The sequence below is a fragment of the Hippopotamus amphibius genome, chromosome 1, assembly GCF_030028045.1.
Source record: "Hippopotamus amphibius kiboko isolate mHipAmp2 chromosome 1, mHipAmp2.hap2, whole genome shotgun sequence".
NCBI classification, from domain to species: Eukaryota; Metazoa; Chordata; class Mammalia; order Artiodactyla; family Hippopotamidae; genus Hippopotamus; species Hippopotamus amphibius.
Genome location: NC_080186.1, coordinates 222,024,688 through 222,044,510, shown reverse-complemented (window position 1 = coordinate 222,044,510; position 19,823 = coordinate 222,024,688). Strand labels below are relative to the sequence as shown.

Sequence of the window (19,823 nt, the reverse complement as noted above, 5' to 3'; positions counted from 1 at the left end):
TTACTTTTGTTTTCACAGTGCAGCCTTCTTTTTCTCTCAAGGGACATCTGCGAGGGAAACTGCAGAGAAGGAGTCCTTTTTTCTGCTAAGCAATGGGCACACCTTTTCAGAGACTTTGTAGAATCTATCATTTTTGTGCATCTGGAAACCCGAGTTTATTTATAAACTCAAATGGACATTTTTCTTAGTGCAGGGTCATTAAGAGCCTGGATGTGAACTAAAGAATTGGCATCATCCTGAAAAGCCCCTCTGTCCTAAATTGTCTTAAGTTAAAATTATGAAAGGAGTCATTAACCCTTAAAAGAAGATTTTGGTTCATTTATTTTTTTTCTCACTGCTTTTTTCCCAAATGTTCATAAACTGTGGCCCACAAAACCATTAAAGAAGCTGTGCAGGATGAAAGCTGCTTGTGGAACATTTGCTACTCGATGGTAATTGGCACGTATGAGATACAGTGTTCAGTCTGTAACTTTCGCGCTATTTTAATGATTAAGGGACATTTTCCTGAGTAGATCACACCTGCTGAGAAGTGACATACGGGCTATTTTTGCCTCTGAAATGAGTTTTTAAAACTTTGAGGGAAGGGAAAGTAGTAAGACTTAGTGTTTTGAAGAATCTAGACGGTAAAGATAGTTTTCAGTTATGTAAGTTTTCCAGTGTGGTGGAGGCTTTGTGTTTCAGAAATTAAATTTTCTTACGAGAGCTTACTAGGCATGTGAAAAATATTTCTGAGGTGCTTATGACATCTGTGCATTTGATTTATTAGTTATTTTTTAGTGAATCATATAGATTAAGTGACAGTTGGGCAATTATGTTTATTTTGTGTGAACTTTTGGACATAGTGGGAGATGAATGAAATATACAGAAAGTTGATTGTTTTCTCTGGAGCAGAAGTTACTGATTCTGTTCTACCAGCAGAGGGCTCCCTTTTTTAAGCTAATAAAGAGCATGTGTTTTACAATCACTAAATTGACTAAAATTGAATGGGAAAAGAAAGACTCAGCTCACACTTTGACTAATGTAATAGAACCTTGACTAATGTAATAGAACCTCTATAGTGGATGACCGTACATATTGTGAGAAATTTGAAGCAAAGTCTTCAAATCTATTTGAAGACTTTCTGTAAGTAGAGAGTGTGCCACTTCCCAGTGGATAATTTTCTGAAATGGGACATAGACTGTTGGAGAGAACATTTTAATCTTAGAAGGTTTTGACATGACATATCCTGTGAATGCAGACAGGTATGCTTAAGTGACTGATGTTTCCAAGGTTCCCAGGTTTAGAAAGACTATTTTTTAAAGTAGGGCAAGATTATGCAGCCCAGGATGCAAGGGTATTCTCTGAACTAACCCTATGTCTGTGATCAGCTGTCAGAAGCTGGGAGATCCACTTATAGACTAATTTTTTCCCAATCGGAAAAGTAGGTATTTCATATTACATCAATTGCACCAAAGGAGAGCTTGTAAAATCACTTTCATTTTGAGTTTAGCAGCACTTTCCAGATATTGCAAGTAATTCTAAAGCTGGTTCCTACCTGTGCAGGCTGTGTGTCAGCACCTAGATCTTCCTTTATCACTGCAGGTGATCTCTGGGTCACCTTCTCTTACAGAGTGTGAGGGTATCATAGACAGAACTCATGTTTCTTCAAAGATAATTAGAAGGCAGCATTTAAAAAAAATTAAGAATAGAAAACAAAAAGTCAGTTTTGTAGGTGTGAAATTTTTTGAATGTGGCTTAAAAGAAAATAACTTCAGTTTCACTTGTTAATTTTTACTTTCTCTGGCAGAAGGAAGTAAAGAGCAGGGCAAGTGGGTGGAGAAAAAGGAGTTTAGGACCAAACATCAGAAGTCTGGGTTCTGGTCCTAGTGCTATAATCTTGTGCAGACCACTTCACTCTGAGTCAGAAGTGTGTGTGTGTGTGTGGGGGGGGGGGGGTGTTTGTGTAGCATGAGGGACTTGAGGTGATCTCTAAATTTTTTTCTGGTTTTAAAGCTAGTGATTCTGTGATTTTACCTTGGATTAAGGTTCTTGGGATAGCAGTAAAGCCCTGTATGCTGATGTGAGTGAAAATTTTCTTTGGCCAAATTTTAGTTATTTAAAATAGTAGCCAACAGCCCTAAGTTTGGTTCCTTGCAACTGTATCAAAGGAAGAGGGGGGAAATCCTCTAGAAAGGTGTGCCATTCTCCCTGCCTTCCCGTGCTTTGCTCTGTGTAGCGTCTGCCTGAACCTAACGCAGACAGACCTTTTACGGCCATTCTAACAGGAGCTGAAATTGCCTTCTTACAAACAGCTGCAGAGTAGAGTTTTTATCTTGGAGGGTATTTTTATGCTGTGGAGCTTCATGGACCCACGCGGAGGCACAGTCCTCTTCCCTGGTGCCTCCTCCTGTGAAACGTTTGTAAACCCGTTCCCTGCAGGGTGGCTCTCCTGTGACACCTGCGGGGCTGTCCGTGCGGGTGTGTGGGAGGAGGTGGACGCGAGCAAGGCACGGTGTTCTGGGCCGTTCTGAGAGGTTCAGGCCTTTACAAGCGAGGCTTTGATTCTATTTTCTGCTGAACTAGCTCAGCCACTTCCTGTGTTTGGCAGCGCCTAGTGCCTCGCTGCACTGTGGCCACTTGAGCCCCGCGAGCCTGCGAGCCGCGCGCGCCGCCGCCACAGCCGGTCGGAGAGCCTATTTTAGGGCCCCTGACAATGGCCTTCTCACTTCCTCGGCGAGGAGGAGGAGGAGGAGGAGGAGGAGGACCCGGGCTGGCACTGGCCACTTGTTAGCGATGATGACAACGTCGCCTTGGACTTGGGCTCCCCTCCCCCACCCGAAATCCCTAGCTCAGCAAATATCTGAACCTGCCCGAGTTAATCATGAAGCCGCGATCTTTATCTGAGAGGGACGTGCGAGCGCCCGGGCTCCTTCCCGCCCCGGCGCGGCCCTGGCCCCGGCCCCGGCCCCGGCTCGCAGGCTCCGGCTCCGGCTCCGGCTCCGGCTCCGGCTTGTGCACGGGCGCGGGCGGCGGGCGCTGAGCCGGCTGCGGCGGGCGGCGCGCGCCAGCGAGCCCGGGGGCCTGCGCGGCTCGGGCTGGAGGAATCGCTTTGGGGATTTTTGGTTTTTTTTTTTTCCTTGTCGGATTACAGGCGTTTCTAAGGGAAACCGTTGAAATGCATAACCTGCAAAGTAAGTGGCCTTTCATTTGTGCACTGCTCTGCCCCTGGGCTGTTTCACTGTTTTCTGGGACTTCGGTGAAAGGTTCATTTCTGCAGTGTGTGTGTGTGTGTGTGTGTGTGTGTGTGTGTGTGTGTGTGTGTGTGTGTGTGTGTGTGTGTGTGTGTGTGTGTGTGAGAGAGAGAGAGAGAGAGAGAGAGAGTGAGAGAGAGGGAGAGGGAGAGAGAAGGAAAGAGGAAGAGAGAGGAAGCGCTGCCTGGGGAGGGCAGATGAGAGATCAGGGGAGACACTCGCCCATTTCCTCGAGGGGCACAGCGTGAGGGAAAGATGGGGCTTCGGCAGGAAATGGGGAAGGAGGTCATTACCAAGCGCTGGTCTGGAAGTTGGGGCCTGGCCTGGCCAGGCCTGGGAGAGACGTGGAAAGTCACCTGTCTCCCTGCCCTCCTCCCGGGGTCCGTTTGCCACATGAGTTGCAGCGGCAGGACCGGCTTGCACCAAGTGCTCCCAAAGGCGTGGGGGGGGGGGGGGGCTCTGGGCTGTCACGCTGTGCACAGCTGCTGGGAGGACTTGGGTCAACATTTTTATTAAACTAAGAATTTTTTTTCTGAATCTTTTCTGAGGACATAGTGTCCCCGTCCCCCCCCCCATTTTTACCTTTTTTCTTTGCGTTTAGGATTACTTCAACCTTTAGGCAAAGAGAGCATGTGAGTGGGGGAGGGTGGGACTCTGCCTTCCTCCTTAGTGGGAAAATGAATTAAACTGGAAGAGAGACATGTGAACAGTGAGTGCTCAGAGACTGTCTTGCCTTTGCTCTATTTCTGTATATTTTATGATTCCAAATTTGACAGAACGTCTATGAATAAATTTCAAGGGCTTCGGTATTCTTTACATTGTCACAGAAATATGTGACATGCACATGTACATAGATCACACAGCCCACTATAGGCATTTAAATTAGCTACATTTACAGGGGTGGGGGGTGGCTCTTCTCCCTTCCTCCCCCTCATTATAGAACATTAATTTAGATTTATAGGGGAACTGAGTACTTTACATTAAATACTGCTAAGAAGGAATAATAATAGTTTTTCTCAAAGTGAGGCATTTGAGATGGAGGGGAGAAAAGCCTCCTCCCCCCCAGTGATGACATCACCCACCCCCTCAAGCAGTATTTAGCACAGTAAATCTGAAGATGGGCTCATCAGTCAGAATACTTTGCAAAGATAACTCTGCCTGTACTCTGCATTCTGATATGTGGCCTCTCTTTTTTTGGATTTTCATTCCATATTCTATAAAGTCTATAGTTTTAAATGCAGTATTTAATAGAGGTTTTTGCCTCTATATTTTCTTTTAATTGTGCTTTCTGACGTAGTACGTTTATGACAGTGTATAAGTTCCGAGTTTGCAGTGGATTATAGAAGACTGAAATTAAACATCCAGAGTTCTTCATCTTTCCTGCTTTTCATATATATCAGAGGCATTTTAGGACTGTAAAATATATCTTAAGTATACCATTTGGATGCCTTCGTAAGATTTTTAAACCAAGAAATGACCGGGCTATCTTTAAACCCAGATGCACTAGGGGGAAAAAAAAGCTACATGCTGCAGCATATCAGCTTTTGTCAACCTGCCAACAGTGGAGCATACCATGCTGCATGGAGCAATAAAAAAGGAATTAGAAAACTCACGGCTAGAGAAGAACAGTCAGATTAAACACCTTTTTGAAATGAAGAGCCTGTATACATTGCAGTTCTGTTAAATGCAGGCTCTTCATGAGGTCGGGGCTGTGTTAAGGCTGGTGGAGAAGAGAAATGATGAAGCAGGAGTGGTCTGGTGACATTTTTCTGACTTGATTGGCTGGGGTGTGTGATGTCATAGGTTACAGTGCAGCCCCTTATAGGTTTTAAAATGAATTCCAAGACACCATTACAAAGAAAGCCGGACTCTTTTCTTATAACTGAGCTCAGCCAAGGAAACTCTCGCACCAATGTACAACACTGTTTGGAATATGGAAGACCTGGATTTAGAATATGCTAAGACAGATATAAATTGTGGCACAGACTTGATGTTTTATATAGAAATGGATCCACCAGGTAATACTGCAGTATTCTTATAGAAAGCTGGTTAATGTTGTGGCATTTAATTTTTTTGACAACTACTGTTAACAGCTCCTCTTTGGATGTCTGTTTTTATTAATTTGTTCTAATTTAATGAGTTTGCTCATAGCATGAAAATGAAACAAATGGTTTGACTGCCTGTGGAAGCAAGCAGGTCAGGCTGTGTGGGGTAAATGCTTATTCTTAGTTGAATGGATATAAATCGGATTCCAGTTTTTCACCGGTGTCTTTTGTTAATCGAGCTCGTTTGCTGTTTGGGTTCTATTGTTGTATATCGTTCCTTTAATTAAAAGGATGCATCCTTGGTGCTGCTTTCTCTGTTGACGGTGGATGAGAACAGTGTGGTACTTTGCAGTGATAACACTTGGTACTTTAGAAAGCATGTCAGATGCAGCAGTGATTGCAACTCAGTTCTAGGTGCCCTGAAAGTATTCTGAATCAAATGTTGAGACTTTGCTCTCTCTTCTTAATTATTAAGATACTGCAGTGAGAGAAGTTGGCTTTCCATTATTGAGGCTCAGTCTTTATAAAATATACCTGCTAGACTCCTGCAATAATTTTTGCTTAAAATAACAGTGCTGTAAAACTTAGGACTCAGAATTTAGCTAGACATCCTAGACTTACTTTCCGTTCTTAATTATTTTAGCCTTCCTCCCAATTAAGAAATTCAGAAACACTGCAGTCTTTATTTCTCACCAATTGATATATGAATACTGATTTGACATTGAGAAAGAGGGATATAGTTTTTAATCAGTCTTGGCATAATATACAGCACAGTTATCCAATAGAATATTAACATGAATACTAAAAAGATTGAGGTCACAGATGAGTTTCTTAAAGTGGCTTTTGGCAGAACAGTGCCTGAAATACTAAGATTAGAGAAACCCAGTTCCTCCGCTTAAAACATATTGCTGTAGATGAGCTTTTTTTTTTTTTTTTTTTTTTTTTTTTTTTACTACCGCAACGGCATTTGTGGAGGACAGAAACCATATTTGTCTTTTATAATTAAATAAGAAGAGGAAATTAAAACCAAGCCATGTGATTGCTCCCACTATTCTGTTCGTGGTTTCTTACTTTAGATTTGACCAGATATGAAACTTTAATACAACCCGAATCTGAAAGTAGAAAATGTCATGACTCTGGGTTTCCATCTGAAATTCATTCACATGGCTAGCCCATTTTATTTGTTGGTCTCTAAGCTCTTAGTAAAAGATTTCTGATTTTTTTTTTTCAAGAAAAGTTTCATGGAATCCTGCATTATTGCTGTGTTTCAAGTTAATCTTTTCTACATGAAAATGTTTACCTAAAGGAACTTAGGTCAAATTTTAAATGTTTATTTGTAGTTGGGATTGCAAAAACTTTCTTTCTCTTTCATTGACAGCACTGCCTCCTAAACCACCGAAACCCACTACTGTAGCCAACAACGGTATGAATAACAATATGTCCTTACAAGATGCTGAATGGTACTGGGGAGATATTTCGAGGTAAGGCTATAGAGGCTCTGTGAGGTTTTCACCAGAGCTGGGGAGTTTCAGATGAAGAGAAAGAAAAGCAAAAGCACCAGCTTGCTAAGTTCCATTTTTAGGATATCATCCAACATAAGCATGAAGCATAGTTGGTTCCCTTCCAAAGACGACCATAGAAGTCCCTGAGCTCTGGGGAACTGTGGGTGCTGGATGCCACAGGAAATTAAATACCCGAGAAGTCTCATTATTGACTGAGATGTCAGGGAGGCAGCAGGGTGAAGTGGCACTGCTTCAAGGCACACTGTAAAGTCACTCTCTTTATTAGACAAAAAGTCTAAGGATTAATGTTATCAGCTTAAACATAATAAAGTGGCATTTTTTAGTCTAAGTGGTTTTTTTTTTTTTTTTTTTTTTTTGAGGGGAGTGAAGAGTTGGGAGGAAACCTTTTGGGGATCACAGCTTTTTGTGCTGATTTGTCAGAGTGACTGGAGTGTCAATTCTTAATGAATTAAGAAAATACTACTCAAAAATCACCAAATCCTCGAGGTGAGCATTGTCTCATGTTCTTTTCACTCCAGGGAAGAAGTGAATGAAAAACTTCGAGATACAGCTGATGGGACCTTTTTGGTACGAGACGCATCTACTAAAATGCATGGAGATTATACTCTTACACTAAGGTGAGTGAGGGTGTGTGGCTAAAATTGGCATGTTCAAGGCGATAGGAGAACACGCTTTTTGTTCTTTTTAAAGAGAATTCTAATGCTGTTGTGTTATATTGCATTTGCAGGAAAGGAGGAAATAACAAATTAATCAAAATATTTCACCGAGATGGGAAATATGGCTTCTCTGACCCATTAACCTTCAACTCTGTGGTTGAACTAATAAACCACTACCGGAATGAGTCTCTAGCTCAGTATAATCCCAAACTGGATGTGAAGTTACTTTATCCAGTGTCCAAATACCAACAGGTAATCACATACTCATGTTATTACAGTATTTTAAAAAGATACTTTTAATGCTTCGAAAATATTTTGCAGCAGATGAATTTCATGTAATCAAGCTTGAAAAACTTTCAGACTGTAATTCTGTGATCACAAGTGTATAGTGGCTCAACAGAATACTTTAACAAAATAAATGGCCATTGTTTGAGGATTTTTCCATGTCAGATATGTACCTTATCAACTGAATTTGTTTTTTCCTTCTCCTTCCGCTCCCTAATCTTTCCAGGATCAAGTTGTCAAAGAAGATAATATTGAAGCTGTAGGGAAAAAGTTACATGAATATAACACTCAATTTCAAGAAAAAAGTCGGGAATATGATAGATTATATGAAGATTATACCCGTACTTCCCAGGTGAGTTTTATGTGAAAATCACATTAAAATTGTAGAGCTCTTAGTTACTAGGAGCTAATGCATGTTATATTCAGCTTCGAAAAAGAATGAAAAAGGTTGAGTTTTTGCCAATAAAATGGGGGGAGAGATCAACTGTATCTCTATACCTTTTAAATGAAGGCTGTAAGTATCAGAATAACAAATTAAGTTGATTTGGCATAACTGCTGAAGAATACTTTTTAGGCTGAAAGCTAATAATAACTGGAAGTTCCACAGACTTGTGTAATCTCTGAAATGGGGATTTAACCATGATATGCCCTAGCACGAAAGGTTGAGGCTACATTTACTGCCTTGTTTTCCTAGAGGCTTAATCTCCTCTAGGCCATCACGTATCTGGGACCGCCAGAGGGAGCAGAAGGATGCCATAAACTGCTGATAGAGTGGAATGGTTTTTTAAAAAGATGAAAACTGTAGAAAACTGTCAAGCAATCATCTTCCATAGACTGGGAAGATTCTCAAAGGAAATGTGTGCTTCTGTGATACTCTTTTAAGGGTTTTTACGAATTTGAGTCCCACCTAGCTAACAAAGTACTTACGTGCCAGATAGTAGCGCCCATCAAATGTCCTGGTAGTGTCTTGCCGTAAGAAGTTGTCTATTCTGTGAAAGAAATGACCTTGTCTTATTAAAATTGTGTTGCAGGAAATCCAAATGAAAAGAACAGCTATTGAAGCATTTAATGAAACTATAAAAATATTTGAAGAACAGTGCCAAACCCAGGAGCGGTACAGCAAAGAGTACATAGAAAAGTTTAAACGCGAAGGCAACGAGAAAGAAATCCAAAGGTTGGTGACCCAGGAGGATTTCCATTGCATTTGTGCCAGAGATCACCACAAGTCTCTTAAATGCTCAAAGGTGACCTCACTTTCTGTGAAATGACAGGGAGAGAAAGCATTCCTTACCTGAGGAAAACTGCTGGGAATCAATACGGAAACCTTGGGGGAACATTCACGATGCTCCAGGTACTTACGGATGCATTTCTCTTGCCTGCAGGATTATGCATAATTATGAAAAGTTAAAGTCTCGAATCAGTGAAATTGTCGACAGCAGAAGGAGATTGGAGGAGGACTTGAAGAAGCAGGCTGCCGAGTATCGCGAGATTGACAAACGCATGAACAGCATTAAACCAGACCTCATTCAGCTGAGAAAGACAAGAGACCAATACTTGATGTATGTACTGGAAGTGGAACCCTGCACGTGCATGACTGGTAATTGCAAAAATAAAGGATAGGTTCTTAATGCATTTTCCTCTTAAAACTCTTCTGCAGGTGGTTGACTCAGAAAGGTGTTCGGCAGAAGAAGCTGAACGAGTGGCTGGGCAACGAAAACACTGAAGAGTAAGTAGTACACATGGGGGGAAGCGAGGGTGTTTTAAGGAAAATGCACAACTTGCTTCGTTTGCAGAGCAAGTGAGGAATGGATCATCTCGTAGGAGAAAATACATCCGTCTCATTACCCAGAATTTTAGAAAAGGAACGTTTAGCAAAGGAGAATGCAGATTTATTTTTCCCCCTGGAGGGCTTTAAAGTGACACTGTTCCTAATGATGTCCCCAAACCATCGGGAAAACCCCAATATTCTTGGGACCAATGTGGGGGCAGGGGACCCTGTCTAGTATATTTTTAAAGCTTAAGTATGGGCTTTGTTTCAATTATTTGAAAACTGGCGTTCCTCCTAGTCAATCAATTTCCTGATCTAAACTGGACAAACAGGATTGTTTAATACCTTCCTCTCTGCCCAGGTAGCTGAGCGTAGCTGCCGACTTGAAAACACGAAGAGTATCCCTTAATGCTGTTAACTCTTTGTCCAAGGGGTTGAAAGCTAAACTCAATGGGGAAACTCGGGCCAGAGAAGCAGGTTGATTCAGGCCTGCGATCACTGGCCTGACTTGCTCGGAGGAGGGGCAGGCTAGTGGCTGCCATGTACTTCATTTAGAAACCTTCTCTCCTACTTCTTTAGCCAATATTCGCTGGTGGAAGATGATGAAGATTTGCCCCACCATGACGAGAAGACATGGAATGTTGGAAGCAGCAACCGAAACAAAGCTGAAAACCTGTTGCGAGGGAAACGAGACGGCACTTTCCTTGTCCGGGAAAGCAGTAAACAGGGCTGCTACGCCTGCTCCGTAGTGTATGTATCTCCTGCCCATCATTTGTCTTGTCAGACATCTCAAGGCAAGGAGGTGTTTCATTCGCTCAGGCGGCCAGCCTTGGAGGCAAGGATTTGAAAAAGGTCTAATCTTTAGGACTCTTACAGTAGTACAGCAGTGTAGAAGAGGAAATAAAACCTAATGGTTTCAAGTCTAGGCAGGAGTATCTGTTCATAGGGTCTAGTGGAAGGAGACCTGCTATTTAGTGGAAGACTAGGGCTTGGGCATCAGTTCACCAACTATTTCATCACGAGACGTCTTGTTTTTCCTTTTCATCTTCAAAATGGAAATAGCCATGCTTGCCTTTATTGGGGGCTTCTGTATAGTTAGAATCTGAGGTGATTCACATGGAAGCACCACCCACAGGTAAAGTCCCCATCAGGGACAGGTTAAAACAGTAAGAGAAAGGACCCTGGTTAATGACCCTGAAATAAGTACACCCAAGAGAAGACATTTCCGTCCTATGGCCTATTTTCCTTTGTGAATGTAACACTTTGGGGAGTGCTTTGAAGAGTGAGGTTGGATCACTAACATTATTTCAGAGACGTGAGTGTCCTCTAGGAGGGAGAGGCTCTCCAATTATAGCCCATCACCTCCCTCCATTTAAGCAGAGAAATACTGCTACAGGAAAGAAGTGAGGACAAGGGGATAGGAGATTAGAGAGGCGATGGAGAGAGATGTGGACACTCCCAGGCCTGCCTGAAAGGAGAAATCCTGTTAGTAATTGTAATGGTACTGGTACCACTCCAGGCGGCAGTGCTCATCGTAACAGCTGAAGTCACCACCCTCTGCCTGCTCACCGTGTTCTAGACGTCCAGCAGGCCCCCTCCCGTATGTCCTCTCATTTCTCAAAGCTCCTCTCTTACAGGTAGATGACCCTTTTAATCCATTCTAAAGGTGAAGTCCTGTGGCTCAGTGAAGCTGGGTTACCTCCCCCAAGTCACTCAGCCAGTAAGTGACAAGGGACAACTCCGCTAGTCTAGGGCTCGCCCAGGAGCAGTCCCTGTGTGGAGGCTGGCCCCCATCGGATGTACGTTTCCACGATGCTTTTACCAAAACCGCCCCACCCTGGCCGAGCTCACCCAGGCCTGTGTGCTCTCTCTCCTGTGCAGGGTGGACGGCGAGGTCAAGCACTGCGTCATCAACAAGACGGCCACGGGCTACGGCTTCGCCGAGCCCTACAACCTGTACAGCTCCCTGAAGGAACTGGTGCTCCACTACCAACACACGTCCCTCGTGCAGCACAACGACTCGCTCAACGTCACACTAGCCTACCCGGTGTACGCGCAGCAGAGGCGATGAGGGGCCGCCCTCCCGCCTGCTCCTCACCTTCAACTCCCCGAGGCCTCCGGCAAGCACAGGGCTCCCCTGCAGCCTGACCTGGCAACTGAGCTGCGGACACCCAGCTGCCTGTCTTCAGATGTGAGCCGAGCTTTCGATCACATGGCAGTAGGCGAAGACACATGCGCGGCCTCGCACTGGGCGTCGACCACCGTTCTTCGTCTGGAGTGCTTAATTAGCCTTCCTTTCTCTTTTTTGTGGGGGCGGGGGGGTTGTTTTTTGGTTTAATTTAAAGCCACAACCACACACGACACAAAGAGAAAAAGAAATGCAAAAATCTCTGCGTGCAGGGACAAAGAGGCCTTTAACCATGGTGCTTCTTCGTGCTTTCAGAAGCTTTACCAGCTCAAGAGTTGGGACTTTGGAGACCGGAGCGGGGATGGGCTGACCAGCCCTGGCCTGGGGTCGCTCAGTCCAGCCTGGGTGTTGCCGTGCATGGTGGCCCCAGATACATCGCACTGTGGATTATTTCATTTTCTGACGAAATGAACCGATATGTAGCAGAAAGGCACTTCCGCTCACAGGGGACACTTTGGGGAACGTCTGCTTGCGTACGTTCGAGGAAATTCTGTTGTAGCAAAGTGCCAGAAAGTGTTTTGTTTAAACTCTTCAAACCAAGAAGACCCACCAACAGAAAAACGGAGCTTGGAAAACAGGACTTCAAAATGACATTGAGTATATAAAATATGTACATAATCTTGGATGACTAACTATCAAATAGATGGATTTGTATCAATACCAAATAGCTTCTGTTTTGTTGTGCTGAAGGCTAAATTCACAGTGCTATGCAATTCTTAATTTTCATTGTTGTTATGTTTTAAATGTACCTTCAGAATAAGCTTCCCCTGCCCCAATTTTTGTTGCTTGAAAATACTGTCCCTGATTTTTTTTTTTTGGTTAATATTCATTTTGTTACTCGTTTCCTTTTTTTTTTTCTAAAGACGAAATGTACAGGATGCCAGTTAAAAAAAATGGCTTCAGAATTAAAACTATGAACTATTTTACAGTTTTTCTTGTACAGAGTACTTGGCTGTTAGCCCAAGGTTAAAAAGTTCGTAACAGATTTTTTTGGACTAAATGTTTTGTTGGGCAGTGCCTGATAAGCTTCAAAGCTGCTTTATTCAATAAAAAAAGAGAAAGATATATGAATATGACAGAGTATGGCTGAGTTCAACAATGTTGCTTCAAGACTTAAAATACGGTACCTAGCCATGTTTGTTTCATGAAGAATTGTGAACTTCTTGAATCTAGGGAGGGGGATGGAGCAAAGGGATGTACAGGTGGGGTGGGGGAGGGGTGGTGAGATGGCATGCACTTTCTCTTTCTTGTGATTACGGAGAAGTGGGTCACTGCAAAGTGACGTCTTCTCCCACTTTGATCTGCTACTTACTATACCCTCATGACAATTAATTACAAAGCTACTGGAACGCTAGTTCTTAGGAAGGCAGGCAGGGTCCTGGAGCAGTGTTCATCCTTGTTGGAAACACTGATTTCAAAGAATCATTGCTGCATTTAGAAAACCTGTCTCTAACATTAGACTACCCGTTAACAACCAGCCAACATCCATTTTAGAAAAAGCATGATCTGAAAAGCTATTTTTATCTGGATATCTGCTATTTTCCTAGCTTTCCATTCAACTTAGATCAGAACGCAAATAGACATGGTCATAATCGTTCCTGCCCCGGTTGTGGGGAACTTGTTCAAGTCATGGCCATTGTAGGAATCATAGTAACAGTCCTCATTCACCCAAATAATGATATGTTATACGTCACTGTGGGGGAAAGGGAGGGGTTGTTGAGTATTCTTTCCAACTTAAGGCACGGGCAAGAGGTCTCTCCCCCCAGTTTACATATGCAAAAGCCTTTTGGTTCAGTGGGAATTGTGCCTGTGTTGGGAGAAATAAGGGGTAGATTAAAATGGAATCTTACATCTTCTGTTTTCCTTGCTCAATATGAGATTCACCGCAGCTTTATTTCTCTTTCCTTCTGGGGTAAGGGGGGGTTGGTTTTGTTTTTTAATATTGCTCCTTTTAAAATTGTTTTGAAAGGATCAGTCTAGCAGCTGACTTAATCAACTGTAGAATGTATTTTTTTCCCCTTTTTACATGAAGCTACTCATATCAAGAGCAATAGTCACTCTTACAGCCAGACAGCCCTCAAACTTGACTTTACTGACCTGACCATCTCCCTCACATCTCCAGACAATTAATGATTCCCCTGGTTTTAGTCTGAGTGTCTGCTTTACAACTATCCTTCCACGTCATACAGAAATCCCAACCATTAGTTATTAGTACTTTCTCAGCTAGGTCTGTTGGTTTCTTTGGTAGCACATCCATGTGTGCTATTAACTTTCATTTAATTTCTAAAATATAAGACCTGAGATGGAATAGTTCCTTAAAATGCTACAGTTGTGTTCATGTTTCTGCTTCAACACGTCACAAGATGGCATGGTATTTAGGCACTTGCCTTATTTCTGCATCCACAAGCATAAACACAATAGATTTTTCTTTGAACAGCAAAGGCAGGCTTCATGATTTCCTATCACAGTGAGTCACACACCTTACCTAGGATGTCACGCCTCTGCCCAATGCCTTTTTGACAACACGTAGCATGCCATTACATCTGTCCTGGTAGATGTTTGACCAGCAGGGCTCTTTGAGTCCAGTCATTCACCTCCTGACAACAATGAGTGGCTTATAAGTGTGAATGGCTACAGCAGAGGCACTCTTGATACATGCTCACATTCATGCATTGATTTTCCCCACCCAACAGAGCATCCTGAAGATAAAAGCCAGAAGCTAAGGTGCAGAGAGGCTGTGATGGGGCTGCAGAAGTGGGAGCATTGGGACCTGATATTATACACGAGGGAAAAATCATAACCATGTTGAAAAGGCAAAAAAGCTTGTGTTTGCAACATCTGACAACTTCACGGCTCTTGATATATGTATATATGTATATGTGCATGGACTGTGTTTCCAGTACACCTTTCAGCCAAAACAGATCCACAGTCACTGAGTTCAATACATACCAAGCCAATGTCTAGTACAATTCTTGTATATGTATATGGGTATTTTTTTTTTTTTCCTTTGAAGTTGCTTTGTTTTGTCTTATACAGGTGAAAATTGTTTGCAAGTGAAGTGAGAAGTTCATGATTCTTTGACTTGTTTCTGTTTAAAAGTTAGTCCTTTTGGGTAGCTGGTCTATGTGACTTGCTCAACATGGAAATCCTCGTTTTCAGTGTGTCAAGTCAAAATGTGTTTATGTGAACTGTCACTGTGGGGAACCAATTGCTTTGTCATATAGCTGGTTATGAACTAGTAACGTGTTCGGGAAGTCCTACTGATGTTCCTTTTTGGGAGAAAAATTCTGCTGGTTCTAACAACTGTGCTTTTTGCTATGCATGGTATCCAAGTCAGCTGGAAAGCAGACCCTGAAATGTGAGTTCCGGGTCATTTAAGAAAGGGGCAGTTTCTAGCACAATGCCTCACATGGGACAAAGTTCTGAAATGCCAAATTCTAATTTTTTAGAAATCTAGTTATATAAATTACTAGTATGTATTACTAGTGTTATGAACAGAATTGGGTTCATTGGAAACACTAACCAACTTAACATTGAACTTGTCACCATGAGATAGCATTAGCTGCCCAGGATGCTGCTATTTAAAAAAAAAAAAAAAAAAAAAAAAAAAAGCAAAACAAACAAAAAAAGCTCATTTATATGTGTGTATTTTTTAAAGCTACAATCTGTTCGATGTTTTTACAAATCTGTTTCTATGACATTGTTAAAATAAAGTTGGTCTTTTGACGAGAGGGAGGATGTCATGGTCAGTTGTAATTTTGCCTTTACAAGGCACCTGGGGGGTGGGGCGGGGGGGACTGTGCCTCCTTGACATTGTTCAAGCTATAGATTCAATGGAGCTATGTCTTGTTGTTTTAAGTTGCTTTAATGCATTGTATTAGGTCTTCAAACAGAATAAAGTTTGTTTTGGAACTTAAATTATGGTCTGAAATTTCAGTGATCCCCGAGGAAATATTTTTTAAACTGTTCTCTTGCTCTTTTGCTTAATAATGTTGCTGCTTTTTCTGTAGCCTCCCACCCACCCCCTTTCACTGTCATTAAATTATCTCATTTTTGTCAAGTGAGAAAAACACATGAAAGATGGCTCAGTGTCATTTACATCATTTCACTATAGCCATAGCTCTAGGTGATATCATTTCAAGGCATGGTCTTTCCCTAAGAAAATGTAATAGCCACTGTCCCTCAATCACTCCCATTCACCGTCCATCCCCAAACCTTCAGAACTGTCATCTACAAACTATTAGTGAAAGTACCTGGCTTTGTCTCTCTGTTCTACAGGCTGTGTATTTGGAACGGCCACAGTGCAGGGACACTGTGAGGCACTGTGCAGCAGGCAGAGGTGTGACACGGGGGGCTCTAGACAGGGAACAAAGATTCACTCCAGATTCTGGTTTCGCATTGAGGCATCTAGTCAAGATACACAAACCATTCTTAATCTAAAATAACTTTCCTATTTGTTTTGATTGCTGAATGAATTTATAAGGAGGCCACTTTGTATGTACATGGCACTCAACACCTAAGCACAGTGAGGGTTCTAGACGTGAAGGCATGGTCTAGTGATGGCGATGAGAGGGGCACATCAGTAATTACAGTCATGCCAACAATGACTAATAGACCGAGTATGGTAGTAACTCTTGAGATTCATTTCCTGCTTTTCCCCTGCTCTGTTCTGTATCACAGAGAACTCTATACGCACGATCTCCTGCCCTCTGGCTTCTAGGTAGTGAATCTCCCCTATGTCTCCAGCTCCTGCCAGAAAGACTCTTTGGGATCTGAGCAGCCCTACTAGGCTCCTGTCCCTCTCTGTTCCTCTGGCCACAGGGCCTCCTCCCATTTTACTCTAAACCAAGGGACAGTTGCAGCTTTCTGTTGTTGCTAAACCTCTTGTTTCTCTCACCTCCAGTTTGGTCACTCAGCTAATGGAAAGGCCCAGAAACCAGTCTGCTTTATTCAGGCCTTTCTTTAAAAGCTAGAGTCATTTTTTTTTTCTCCACTGGTCTCTGATTGATAGACCCAGTGATTATTATCCATTTAAACTCTTTGCATTATCTCATTTAATCCTCCCACAATTATGAGTTAGAAGACAATATCTCCATTCTACAGATGGGGAAACTGAAGCATTGAAGCGAAGTGACTTGTCCAAGATCATGCAGCCATTAGAACACAGAATAGAGCACCTAGGTGGTCTGACTCAAGCCAGAGTTCTTCACCCCTAAGTGAGTGCTGGAAAAGGCACTAGGAAGTTCAGAGAAAAGTTCACTGGTTGCTCTTCCTCCTGGGGACCTAACCACGTGGCTCTCAACTGGTGGACAGTGTACAAGTGGCATATAAATAATGACAGGAAATGGCATGGGTTTGCTTTAGATCAGCTAGGTTCCCAAAGCGTGGTCCCCAGACTAACAGCATTACCCTCAGGACCACTTGGAAACCTATTACAAGGGCCTACTCAAGGGCCCCACCCCTGACCTACTAATTCAAAGCAAGACCCAGAAATCTGCTTCAGTTCTCTGGGCGATTTTAAACGCATACCAAGGGGTTTCCTTGGTGGTCCAGTGGTAAAGAATCCACCTTACAATGCAGAGGATGCAGGTTCAATCTGTGGTCAGGGAACTAAGATCCCACATGCCACAGGGCAACTAAGCTCATGTGCCAACTACTGAACTTGCGTGCCTCAACTAGAGTCCGAATGCTGTAAATTACAGAGCCCATGCACTCTGGAACCCATGTGCCACAACTACAGAGACCACACGCCCTGGAGCCTGTGAGCCACAACTAGAGAGAGAAAACCCACAATTAGAGAGAAGCCCATGCACCACAATGAAGATCCCAGGTGCCACAACTAAGACACAATGCAGCCAAAACTAAATTAAATAGATAATATTTTAAAAATAAATGTATACTAAAATTTGAGAATCACTAGTTAAGATCACCAGATTGTTGAAATAATACTTCTAGTATTTTAATTAAAAGCCACTACTATTGAGTGATATATATTTTCATTTATGATGTAATTTGTGTTCATAGTATAGACTCTATACAGGAAAGATAACAGACCCACTTACAGCTTCGGAGGCCTAGCTGGGTCATAGCTCTTTCTTTAACCAGCTATGGGAATTTGACCAACTCTGTTTACCTGTCTAGGTTTCCAATTCCATACCTGTGAGGTAAGGTTATGAGTCCAGAAAGTCTTCAGGACTCCTAGAGCACATGTTGTGATCTGGTGTACTGAATGAGACAACTCAAACCCCCAATTCTCCACTTATAATTTGGCGAAAATTATAACCCACAACATGACTTGTGACTATAGACCACTAAAGTTGTAGTACTGGCCCTTTATCAGTGACAATGGCCAAGAAGCATTCACAAAATTAGAGTCCCCTTATCTTGCTGATGTCTTAAAGCCACACTTTAGGAGAATCAAAATGGGAACCCAAGTTCTAGATAATGTGATGAGGAGTACATTGGAAATGACACTTTGTCCATCTATCTAAAGCACAACCCATTGAGTCAGAGAACTTGGCCTACCAAATCCTCTGGGACATGGTGGGAGTTAGGTAAGTATAGTACGTTAAGACTTGATACTGCATCAACTCAAAAAAATTTTTTTCTGAAGTTAAAAAAAATCTATCTAAAAATAAGAATCCTGCAAAGACAAATGTAAGAACTAAAACCATGAAACTCTTAGAAGAAAACGGGAAAAGCTCCTTGACATGGGTCTTGGCTATGATTTTTTGGATATGACACTTGAAGCACAAGCCACAAAATCAAAAATAAACAGGAGGGACTGAATTAAACTAAACTTCCGCACAGCAAAAGAGACAATCTACGAAATGAAAATACAATGAACAGAACGAGAAAAAAATATTTGCAAACCATGTATTTGGTAAGAGGTTAATATCCAAAATTTATAAAACATTCATGCAGCTCAATAGCAAAAAACATACAAATAATCCAAAACGAGCAAAGGACCTGAATAGACTTTTTTTTTTTTTAAGATATTGAAAAGGCCAACAGGTACATGAAAAAGATTTTCAATATCGCTAATCATCAGGGAAATGCAAAATGAGCTATTACCACAGAAGAGCTATTATTGATAAGTGATGTGTCCCAAATGGTGACACAGGTCATTCCTGACTTCACTCCCCCTCACAAGAGGAACAATTAACAACTATTCATGGACAAGACACAACTGAGAGAATCCTAGAACAAGGGAGTGAGGCTAAAGCACCCCACTGCACTTCAGCAGTAGTCCCAACCAGTGGCTCTGCTCATCTGTAGAACCAAGTTAATGGCCCCGTCTAACTAGGGTACTTGGCAGGGTACAGGTCTATCTGATTCAAGTCCCCAGTGGAGGAGTTTTGCTGGTCCTGGAGCCTGGTCTGCCCACACCCAGGCAGAAAAGCTGAGTCACAGCCCCACCAGCTGTAGAACAAGGCTCCCATCCCCATCTGACAGGAAGGGCTGGTGAGAACATCTGAAGCTGTGTAACCCAGCAACACTTGAGCTGAGAGGCAGGTGGACTGAGGTGATTGCCCCCAGAGTAAAGCCAGTGGCCCTGTTCAGCCAGGGAACTTGGGGCATGGGTCTACTTGAGTCAAGACCACAAACAAAGAGCTTTAGTGCTTTTGGAGCTGCTTTTCTCACTGTGCCCAGGCAGGGAAATGAATTCATAGCCCCAGTCATTGCTGAATACAGCCTTCAGCCTGCTTGACCAGGAAACCTAACCAGAGCACACAGGAAGCTGCGTAGCCAATCCAACAGTCCTGCTTACATTGGGACTTCAACAGAGCATGCGTTCCCTGTCTACAGAGCAAAACTGGTGGCCTCACCTGACCAGAATATACAGTGCACATTGTTACCTGATTCAGGTCCCCAAACAATGAGTTGTCCAGGCTCTGGGTCCCATCCTGCTGTCCTACCAGGGCCGGGAAGCTAATTCATAGCCCCATCTACTCCTGAGTATCTTACCCAGTCCCTGCCAACTAGTAAGCCTGACCAGAGAATCCAGGCAACTGTGGAGCCCATCCTATAGCTTCACATGGGCAAGGAACCAAGCCAGCAGTCCTTTCCAGCTGTTCTCAGCCAGTGGCACACCCCACCCCTAACCTCAGAATTTGAACAGTTGCCT

The 19,823-nt window shown here is 42.8% G+C and overlaps 1 protein-coding gene across 4 annotated transcripts in view; it reads left to right on the top strand.

The window, feature by feature from the left end:
• The window catches only part of PIK3R1 (phosphoinositide-3-kinase regulatory subunit 1), an 86,452-nt gene extending 70,741 nt beyond the window's left edge, over positions 1-15,711 (top strand). For 2 of the 4 annotated variants that reach the window (XM_057741966.1, XM_057741973.1), the window contains exons 8-16: positions 6,654-6,756; positions 7,317-7,415; positions 7,526-7,706; positions 7,966-8,091; positions 8,771-8,913; positions 9,122-9,298; positions 9,397-9,465; positions 10,087-10,257; positions 11,389-15,711. In XM_057741966.1, coding sequence (XP_057597949.1) covers positions 6,654-6,756; positions 7,317-7,415; positions 7,526-7,706; positions 7,966-8,091; positions 8,771-8,913; positions 9,122-9,298; positions 9,397-9,465; positions 10,087-10,257; positions 11,389-11,578 — 1,259 coding nt within the window. In that variant the 3' untranslated portion in view covers positions 11,579-15,711. Of the gene's footprint in view, positions 1-2,697; positions 3,171-5,118; positions 5,249-6,653; positions 6,757-7,316; positions 7,416-7,525; positions 7,707-7,965; positions 8,092-8,770; positions 8,914-9,121; positions 9,299-9,396; positions 9,466-10,086; positions 10,258-11,388 lie in introns of those variants that run through there. The other 2 variants (XM_057741992.1, XM_057741982.1) reach the window with 2 other exon arrangements.
• Positions 15,712-19,823: the final 4,112 nt, after the last annotated feature.